This window comes from Pteropus vampyrus, unplaced genomic scaffold (genome assembly GCF_000151845.1).
Source record: "Pteropus vampyrus isolate Shadow unplaced genomic scaffold, Pvam_2.0 Scaffold195, whole genome shotgun sequence".
NCBI classification, from domain to species: domain Eukaryota; kingdom Metazoa; phylum Chordata; class Mammalia; order Chiroptera; family Pteropodidae; genus Pteropus; species Pteropus vampyrus.
Window position 1 is genome coordinate 1,446,449 of NW_011888976.1, and position 10,201 is coordinate 1,456,649.

The 10,201-nt window shown below is 36.2% G+C and overlaps 1 protein-coding gene across 1 annotated transcript in view; it reads left to right on the forward strand.

The window, feature by feature from the left end:
- The window catches only part of DNAH12 (dynein axonemal heavy chain 12), a 228,350-nt gene that overhangs the window by 204,763 nt on the left and 13,386 nt on the right, over nucleotides 1-10,201 (forward strand). The window contains exons 65-68 of the mRNA XM_023537644.1: nucleotides 4,259-4,409; nucleotides 4,619-4,872; nucleotides 5,100-5,240; nucleotides 9,067-9,204. Of these exons, the coding sequence (XP_023393412.1) occupies nucleotides 4,259-4,409; nucleotides 4,619-4,872; nucleotides 5,100-5,240; nucleotides 9,067-9,204 (684 nt within the window). The remainder of the gene's footprint in view (nucleotides 1-4,258; nucleotides 4,410-4,618; nucleotides 4,873-5,099; nucleotides 5,241-9,066; nucleotides 9,205-10,201) is intronic.

Genomic DNA, 10,201 nt, shown 5'->3' on the forward strand with positions numbered 1-10,201 from the left:
TTTCTCTTTTCATTCTGTTTATGTTTTCTTTTAAATACCTGAACACAGTTATAACAGTTTTTAAATCTTTGACTGCTAATTCCTTCATTTCTAGATCTGCCTCTATTTAATGATTTTTCTTTTGGTTATATACTATATTTTCCTGCTTTTTGTAAGCCCAGGAATGTTTGATTTGATGATGGACATTTTGATGTTTTTGTTATCTTCTTTTAAAGGTTGTTGAGTTTTGTTCTAATTCAGGGTTTAATTTCAGCAAACACCTATGGGCCAAATCCAGCTCGTGACTAATTTTGTCCAGCCCATGAGCTAAGAATGGTGTTTGCCAACTCCTTTGGCTACATAGTTAAATTACTTAAGTTCAGATTGTTCCTTTCAAAGATTGTTTTAAGATTTGTTAGGGCAGGTGTAGAATAGCCTTTACTCAATGGATAGTTTAGCTCTGCTACTAAAGTGTGGCCCTTCTGGGGCTTTTACTAAATACCCTAAGTGATTACTAAAGACTCTCTACTGTGGCTTTAGGGAACCTGAGTGATTCCTTCCACAAATTCTTGTAGCTCCTCAGGTCCCCAGTTCACAGCTTGCTAGTCACTCTTTGCTTGGCCTATGCATGCGCACCAGAGTATTCAGCAAAGACTCAAGGGTACTGTTATGTAGATTTCTGAGCTTTTTTTTTTTTTCTGAATAGTTCCCTTCTAATTTGAACTCTAATTTCCAGCAGCTTCAGCCTTCTTGAACTCTTGATCCCTGTCTTCCCAACTCAACACTGTGTTGCTCTGCTTTCCATTGCTCTCCCTGTTCCACAATCTGGAATGTATCTCCCAGAAAAAAAAACAAGGGAATAGTAGATCTCATCTTGTTTGTTTCCTCTTTCTCGGGGATCACAGTCCTGTACCACCTATTGTCTGAATAGTGCAATAGCTGAAAATGATTGTTTCATTAATTTTGCCCATTCGTTAGTTTATGGTGAGAGGGTAAATCTGGTCCCTGTTACTCTATATTGGCTGGAAGCAGAAAATGGTAGAAAGCCTTGTATATGTCACAATTTTTAGTTGAAATATACACACAAATCGTTCTATGGGTAGAATAAATAAGCTGATACCGATTTTCACACATTCAAGATAAGTGATTATGATGTTACAAAATGAAAAATTTTAGACAGAAAACTAAAAACTATGCTCATACATGGAGTTTAAACTTTAAGTCACTTCACCTCTTCGAGCTCCAGTTATAGCACATATAAAAATAAAGGTGTTTAAAGTGATTGTGATGGTCTTTCCTTCCTTTCCCTTCCCTTCTCTTCCCTTCCTTTCTTTCTTTTCTTTCTCTCTTCTTTTTGCCTTTCTTCTTTCTCTTTCTTGTCTTTCAGTCTTTCTTTTACATTTTATGTTTTGAGTAAAGTTTCACAAGAAGCATTATCTAATGCTTCATTCAGTCTCTTAGTAGGTTCAAACAGAGGCCTACGTAATTACTTAACTCCTGAGTATTTCTCCTTACTCTGACTTCAAAAGACCTTTGTACATTATTAAAACTTACCTCACTCTTTCCTGCCTGATAGCTGTGTGTGAAATGTTTCTTTCACTAGACAATAAGTCCTTTCAAAGCCAAAACAATGCTTTCTTTATTATTTTATCACCAATAGCCTTACTTGTTCATGGTAAACTGAAGAATGTATGTCTCTGCATCTGGAAAACACCTGCCTATTTGCACTCCACTGAATGGCTCTCTGATGGCCAAAGGAGATGTCACTTCAATACCTCATGTGGAGTTATTTCTTTGTCTTTCATGCTTGGGAGTCTGAGCTTAAACATTATAACACTTACCACACTGGAATATACAGTAATTGTCTATTTGTTAGGTTTTCCCACCAGACTGTGAGCTTCTTGAGGTCAGGGCCCATGCCTTATTTTGCTATATATCTCCAGGACTTAAAGCAGTGCCTGGCAAATGGTAGGAGCTCAATAAATGTCTGTAAATTGAGTTGAATTGATTGAATTAAACTAAATTCAATTGAAGCCTGTATTAGTCAGAATTCTCCAGAGAAACACAACCAACAGGACAAAGGGAGATAAACAGATACAGTTAGAGTTAGAGAGAGATAGAGAGAGAGAGATAGAGAGAGAGAGAGAGGGAGAGGGAGAGGGAGAGGTAGTAATAGAGATAAAGATAAAGGTGAACTAGAGATAGAGATAGAAATAGATTTGAAGGAATTGGCTCATGTGATTGTGGAGGCTAGCAAGTCCAAAATCTGTAGGCCAGAGATTCAGGGAAGAGCTGATATTGCAACTCAAGTCCAAAGGCTCTTTGCTGGCAGAATTCCTTCTTTCTCAGTAGAAGTCAGTCTTTTTTTTTTCTTAAAGGCATCTACTGATTGGACAAGGCCCACTCACATTATGGAGAGCCATCTGCCTTACTCAAAGTCTAGTGATTTAAATATGAATCTCATCTTTAAAATATCTTCACAGCAACATTTAGACTAGTATTTGGCCAAATATCTGGGTACTGTCTCCTAGCCAGACTGACACATAACTATCACAAAGCCCATCTCCAGGTCTGTTCAAGTCTCCATAATTTCTTCTCTTCTCTAGAGTATCTTACATAAAGGATCAAAATCTTATAGAAAAGTTTTAATATTTGTTCTTATATTAAATTACTGGAACAAGGTAGTTTTTCTATAGAAAACTATCATACTTGGTTGCAGTTACATCATCTCAGGGACCAGTGCCCGTGGCCAGTGAGTAGAGTAATGGGAAGCAAGGTCTCTGTGTCCTCAGCCTCTCTTTCCTTAAAATGTGTATTGAAAATATGTGCTTGGTAAAAACTGTACACGGTATTAATGGTAAAAGGGTAAATATTCATCATTGCTCATGTGATACTATTAAAGAAAGAAATAAAAAGCTGCTATATCATTATTTAAAACATTTGTAAAAAATTGAGTTTGTTGCTCTTGGGCTAACAGGTTTTGGATCTTTAACAATCTATGCAGAGGGTTTGAGGAATTTGGGGGCTAATGAAGGAAAAAGATATGACCATGAGGTGGGAGTAGCGCACGTTAACTGCACTGGATGATGCTTTGACAGGTTTGCATGTTGGGGAAGGAGAAGTTGCTCACAGCAGGAGTATGTCAAGAGGCTGGGAGTTGGTGGGTGGAGTCTACTCTGAAGGAGAAGCAGGGTTTATGTGGCGTCTAGGTGATGTTGCTTGGCAGTACTGGCAGCTGGGAGTCTCTGGATCAGGTCTCTGAAGGTCAGCATGCACTTGGGGTTTAATGTCCTGGGGCTTATATAAGTGACCACTGGCAGATGCTGGGTACAGCCCAACATTTCGGCAGGCTCTAAATGGCTAAAAATATGATTATTGGGACTATGTTTAAAACATTTGTAAAAATTTGAGTTTGTTGCTCTTGGGCTAACAGGTTTTGGCCTGCTGTGAAGAAATAATCTAAGAGTGAATACACATAGGCTATATTTGTCCTATTTATATAATAATGTGATAGAGGAAAAATGGTATCTAAGTATATTATGTATTTTATTATGAGTATTAGGGTATAGACTAAGATGCCATAGCAAAGAGACCTAAAATACAGTAGCTCAAATAAAATAGAAGTTAATTTCCCTCTTTCCTAACAGCCCAGAGCAAATGCTTGAGAGTTGGCAGGCCAGCTCTGTTCTTGATACCATCCAGAGATTCAAGTTTATTTTCTCATGCTAGAGAGGTCCCCCAGAATGTGGTCCTCATCAGTAAGATTGACACTATCTCATGAACACCACATCTGTTGAAGAGAGAAAGAGAGTGTTGAAGGCAAATAGCTTCCTTATAAAAATATGATCTGGAAGCTCCATATATAATTTCTACTTGTATCCCTCCGGCCAAAACTTAGTTACATGGCCACATCTAGCTGCAAGAAAGGTTGAGAAAACTTGGGGGTTCTATTATCAAAAGTAAGCGAAGAAGGGGGACAGTTTGCAGTTTCTGCTATACCGAATGAGGTGGAACATCTCTTCATGTGTTTAATATCCATTTCTATTTCATTTTCTATAAACTGTTCATCTTATTTGCCCATTTTTCTTTTGGATTGTTAGTCTTGTCCCATCAATCTATAGACAGTTTTTATGTATTAGGGAAATTAGCACTTTGTCTATGATATGCTGCATGCTTTTCTTGGCTCATAGTTTACTCTTCATTGGTTTTCAGTAATAATCAAAGTTGTTATGTGAAATAAAAATCACTCTAAAGTTCATATCTTTTCTCTTCTTAACAGATAACTCCAGCTATAACAAATTATGTAACTGACAAACTAGGGAAAAAGTTTGTAGAGCCCCCACCATTCGATCTGACAAAGAGTTACTTTGATTCAAACTGCACAATTCCCTTAATTTTTGTGCTCTCTCCAGGAGCAGATCCCATGGCCAGTAAGTGTATATATTATAAACTTTAAAGAAATTATAAATAAATCATCATGTTTAATGTCCATTTCTTATATGATTATAAATCAGTAAATCTGGCATTTATAAGGAAAGGTAACTAGAATTTTCCACAGTTAAATACCTATCACTGAAACATAGGCATATTTTATAATTTTAGAGTAAGCAGTGAAACCATTTTTTGTGTGCCCTCTTAGGCCTGCTAAAATTTGCAAATGATAAAGCTATGTCTGGAAATAAATTTCAAGCTATTTCACTGGGTCAGGGACAAGGACCAATTGCAACAAAAATGATTAAAGCAGCAATAGAAGAAGGAACTTGGGTTTGCCTACAGAATTGTCACCTTGCTGTTTCCTGGATGCCCATGTTGGAAAAGATATGTGAAGATTTTAGCCTTGAAGTCTGTAACTCATCATTTAGGCTTTGGCTCACAAGTTATCCATCTCCAAAAGTATGTTTATTTTCTATGGAGCTCAGTACATTTATTTAATTAGCTGTTAAATTATATATCTTAATCAAGCTTTAAATGTTTAACCTTAAAATATTTTATATATTTTAAAATATTTTAAAAATATTTCTGGAATCCTCTGTTATGCCTGTTTTTAAGCCACTGGTATATGCATTTTTAGGACTCAAGCTGCTTATCTTGAGTAATACTTTCTATTTATTTTATCTTAGTTCCCAGTAACAATTCTACAGAACGGAGTAAAAATGACTAATGAACCTCCCACGGGTCTTCGGCTAAATCTCCTCCAATCATATCTTACTGATCCAGTTTCTGATATTTCGTTTTTCAGTGGATGCCAGGGAAAGGAACTGGTAATATTCAGCCTCTGGAACTTTAAAACATGTTTTATAGTAATAAAATATGGAAATATAAACATTTTATTTAATAATGTTAAATTTCAGGCATTTCCTGACAGACATTATACCTATCTTCTTCATCATTTTATTCTCAATAATGTGTTCTGCTTCCCAAATAGTAGACAGTCAAATAAGTATTTGTTGAATAAATGAATTTATCTTAGTTTGTAAACCAAAATCCAACAGTGTATTTGATTAAGACCCAAGAGTAGCAATCTATTTTCACATCATTTATTCATTCTTTCAATAAATATGTGTGTTAGGCACTGTCCTAGGTACTAGATATAGAGTAGTGAGAATAACATAGGCTCACACACACACACACACACACACAAATCTACCTTCATGGAACTTAAATTTTAACAATAGTGTTTTGACATATTAATAATGCTTTTCAGTGTACCCATGCAAAACAGTTTTGCACACGTATTAGGGACTTTAGAATTCCTTTTCCATGTCTGAATTCTTACCAATTAAGAAACAGGAAAAAGTATAAACATATGGGAACCAAATTATAATCTTAATGACAGATATAGACTGTGTTGAAAAATGTAGTTTATCTCTGCAAACAAATGGGCTTCATATTACTGAACCCAGAATTAAGTAGACTTATTCACCCAGAGGAACAGAGGAAAACTGTCTTTCCTACAGGAAGCTCACTTCTTAGAGAGAAAAGGGAGAAGCTGAGCAAAGCATATCTGGTTAACTTTTCTCAAATTTACTGATCAGATAGGTCACTCCCCTCTCCTGCACTGAGTACAACAATGGAGAAAATCCAGGAGTGTTATATTAATTGAGGTTTCCCCACATGAAAAAAACATTGAGAGTAGGGGGGGAATCATCCCCTGCCCTCACCTCCAACACATGCTATTTATCAGATTTGCTTATTTGAGCTAGAAAAAGCATGATAATGATGATAAAAGACTGACTTCTTTAGAAACCAGCTAGTTTCGTTCTGCTTAATACTTTTGTGTGCTGTAGTTTTGAGCAGTAATTTTGTTTGTAACTCTGGAAGAAAAAAGGAATACTTGCTGGTTTTAGCTATGCAGAGAGCTTAGTGGAATGGAGAAGGTGGTATGGTGCCTGATCCCCAGTCAGGGTTTGAGCTCCAGCAGTTAAAGGAGAGAGAGGCAGAAGCATAAAGATTCTAAACACAAGCAGAGCTGCTTTGAGGCTTAGATGACCCAAATAAAGAATGGCATTGAGTTGAAGAAGCAGCACTTTCCTCCTGTAACATTGAACAAGCAACATTGACACCCCAAGTATTAGATCTGTAAAACATCCAAAGAGCACCCTTGTCATGTATCATCATTTTTATGGTGAACAGTGGCAATGGTTTAAGGCTTCACCAAGAAACTTCTTTGGTAGTAAAAACAAATGGGAGCCGGGGTAAGAGAAGAAAAAGAGTGTAGATACCTTATGACATTGGTTCTCAATGTGAATCACATTGGGAATGTGCATCTGAATGTGCCCTACCACCAGAATTTCTAACTCAGTTGCCCTGGAGTAGAGCTGAAATTTTTCCAGTTCTTATTCATTCCTACATGATGCCGATGCTAATGGTCCTGGAAGCACACTTTAAGAATCATTGCCCTAGAGTTTCCATAGCTGACTGGTTTGTAGACACATAGAAACCTCTTTGGAGGCTCCCAGAAATAGTTGGAATGCCCTTTGATAAGGCTAATTTATGACCATTGGGCCAGCAATGATTTGAACTCATCGTTTGGCTATTAAAAGTAAATATGATCTTTACAGTCACAGGCAAATTGACATCTTGGGCATTTTAATTATCTAGCAATTATAATATATTAGTTATTTGTTAATTTCATATCTGTCTCCTAAACTCAGTTGTATTCTCCTTAAGGGCAGGGATACATTTCTATAGCTCTATCCATCCATCCATTCATCCATTCATCCATTCATTCAATAAATATTTCTTGAACACTTACTAGGTGTGAGGCACTCTTCTAGGAACTGATAATATGGTGATGAACATATAAACATATGAAATACATAAACATATAAAAATCTGTCTTCATGGAGCTTACTAATCAAGGAAAATTTATGCAAAGCAAGCTCAAGCATAATCCCCATAAACCTGAGGGGCTTGTTAAAGTTACTGATGTCAGTGCCCCACTCCTGGAGATTCTGATTCACTAAGTCAAAAGTGGAGCTCAAGAACTGGTAGAAATAAACAAATAGCAAAGGAAATTCAAATGTTAACTATGTTGGGAACCACAGCCATGATTGTATTATGAACTATGGGAGGACAAAGAAAGGAAAAGAGAGGAGAAAGGGAACAAGCATTTATTGAACACCAACAAATTCCAGATAGTTTAAACATACATGCCTTATAACCCTGTACTATAAGTATTATTATCACAACCTTGTTTTTTAAATAAGGAAACTCAAGTAAATCAAGTAAAATATCAAGGTTATATAACTAGAGGTGGGACTTGGTACTCAGGCCAGTCTGTCTCTTCCCACTTTTGTGTGATTAATTCTTCTTGGTTGTTGAAAAAGCTTCTTGGAGGAGTTGACGTTTGAAGTAGGCACAAGAAGTATGTCTAAAGACAAAAATAATGACATTTTTAAGAAAATATATTTTTTAATACTTAAGAGTGGTTTTGGAATATATAGATTTTTAAAAATCTAGGTAGCAGGACTGTGGCGAATTCTTTTGATGTCCCTTTTCACATCTCTTCAGCCCACATCTAGTTTCAGCCATAGCTATAGAAAACAGTTCTTTGTGCGTTCAGACTCATCTTAGGGGGACAGCATCTCACCCCTAAGTATGCATCGTTCTGTATTCTGTTCCTAAGGTTTCTCTGATACCACAGGAACCTTCTTGGCTCACAAGCATGGGCCAAATATGTAGAGGAATTATTACCTCTTAAGAAGACCCATTATGTGAAAATATGTGGAAAGTATACCTAAATTAGGTTATTGTTCTCATTGCCAAAATGTTTTTCCCCTATTAAATGTATCACCACAGCATTCATCCAGGATAAGTATATGTAAAATACGCTCTTTGATTTGTGTACAACATTTCAAGAATACAGCTATTTAGTGAAGCCATGGTGTACTTAATATTTTAGAAACAGTTTCTACTATTGCATCACATGAAAATAGCTGGATGGATTTTTATTGCATTTGAAGCTACGTTTGAGATCGTCTAACTTAAAATACATGCTATGTAGCATGCTTGAAATTTACTCAAGGGGACCGCAAAGGGTTGGGCGGCCATCCTCCAGAGCACTGACACAGGCTCAGTGAGAGGCCATATGACATACATGTCACACATATGAAGATGCTATGGATAGAGTAAATAAATGGTCATTTAAAAAATGATCCCAAATGAAAAGTCACAATATCAGATATTTATTGGTATTTATTTGTATCATAATGATTAATCACTCTCCTGTACTTATAGTCTCAAGCATATGCCAATGAGTCTATAGGATAATATTTAAGTATTGAAGTTATAAATGTCTATGAACAATACTAAAGTATTATTAACCAATTCTTTGATAAATCATAGAATCATTGCCTTTAATAAATTTTAATATTATTGTAGTTAGTCTAGCTTTGGAGATTTTAAGTCATAAGATGAATACTTATGTATAATAAACATTATTTTAGTTAGCATATCTTTTTTTTTAATTGAAGTTTGTAAAGATATATGATCATAGAATCTTTCAATGAAAAACTGATTCCCTTCATTTTATTGATGAGAATCTGATTAGAATTTTTGTCTTGTTATATAATTTTTATATGAAAGGCATGGGAGAAGTTGCTGTTTGGAGTTTGTTTTTTTCATGCCCTTGTACAAGAGAGAAAGAAATTTGGTCCTCTTGGTTGGAATATTCCATATGGATTTAATGAATCAGACTTACGCATCAGTATTCAACAACTACAGGTAAAATTAGAAAGGAACTAATACTGATGGAGGATAACTGTATATCAGGCCTTTTGGTTAGAATAACTTATTCAATTATCACAACACTACTAATAGGTGGATAGATAGTAGTAATAATTATACTGTGGTTTAATGAAGCGTTATCTTCATCTGGATTTTTTTTTTCCTACTGCAAATAATGAAAAATCTTATTCAAACTGGCTTAAACCATAATGAAACTTATTATCACACATTTAAAAATGCAGAGGAAGGACAGGCTCTATAGCTGGTTGATCCAGCAAAAGTTTTGTCATCAAGGACCCTGGTTCTTTGTCTTTTTGCAGAGCCCTCCTCAGTGTTGGCTTTATATGGGTCCTCATTATCCTCTACTGTTCTCCTCCGCTAAGTCAAATCTATAGTCTAGCTCTGTCAGTTAACAGAAACAGGCTGTCAACTTTACATAGAAAAGGAATTTATTGAAAGAATATTGGGTAGGTCACAGAATCACCAAGACAGCTGGAAAGCCAAGGCATCCAGAGTCCTATCTAGAATCACACCATGTCTGGTAAGAGAACCCCTTCTACCCTTGCTGAATATTAGACATCGCAGCTCACATACCTGCCACACACACACTCGTCTACTACAGGCCCTCTGATGTCATTAAAAATGATTCTTCGCTGTTCCTGCTTCTTCACTTTCTAAACCCCAGCTCAATCCAGGATGCATCTGAGTCTATTAAAAATGATTCTTCGCTGTTCCTGCTTCTTCACTTTCTCCACACCCAGGTCACAGGCCTAGAATTTAGCTATAAGGGAGGCTGGAAAAGTGAGTGGCCAGCTTTTTCAGTTTCTGTAGACTCACAATGTAAGATATTCAAATGGTCAGCAGACCCCCTCCAAAAAAAGAAAGAAAGAAAGAAAGAATATATATCCACTGTAAATCCTAACTCAGACTTTGAACTAGGCACATGACTTATATTAATTCTAGTCCTCACAGCAACCCTGTAAGGTTGGTATTA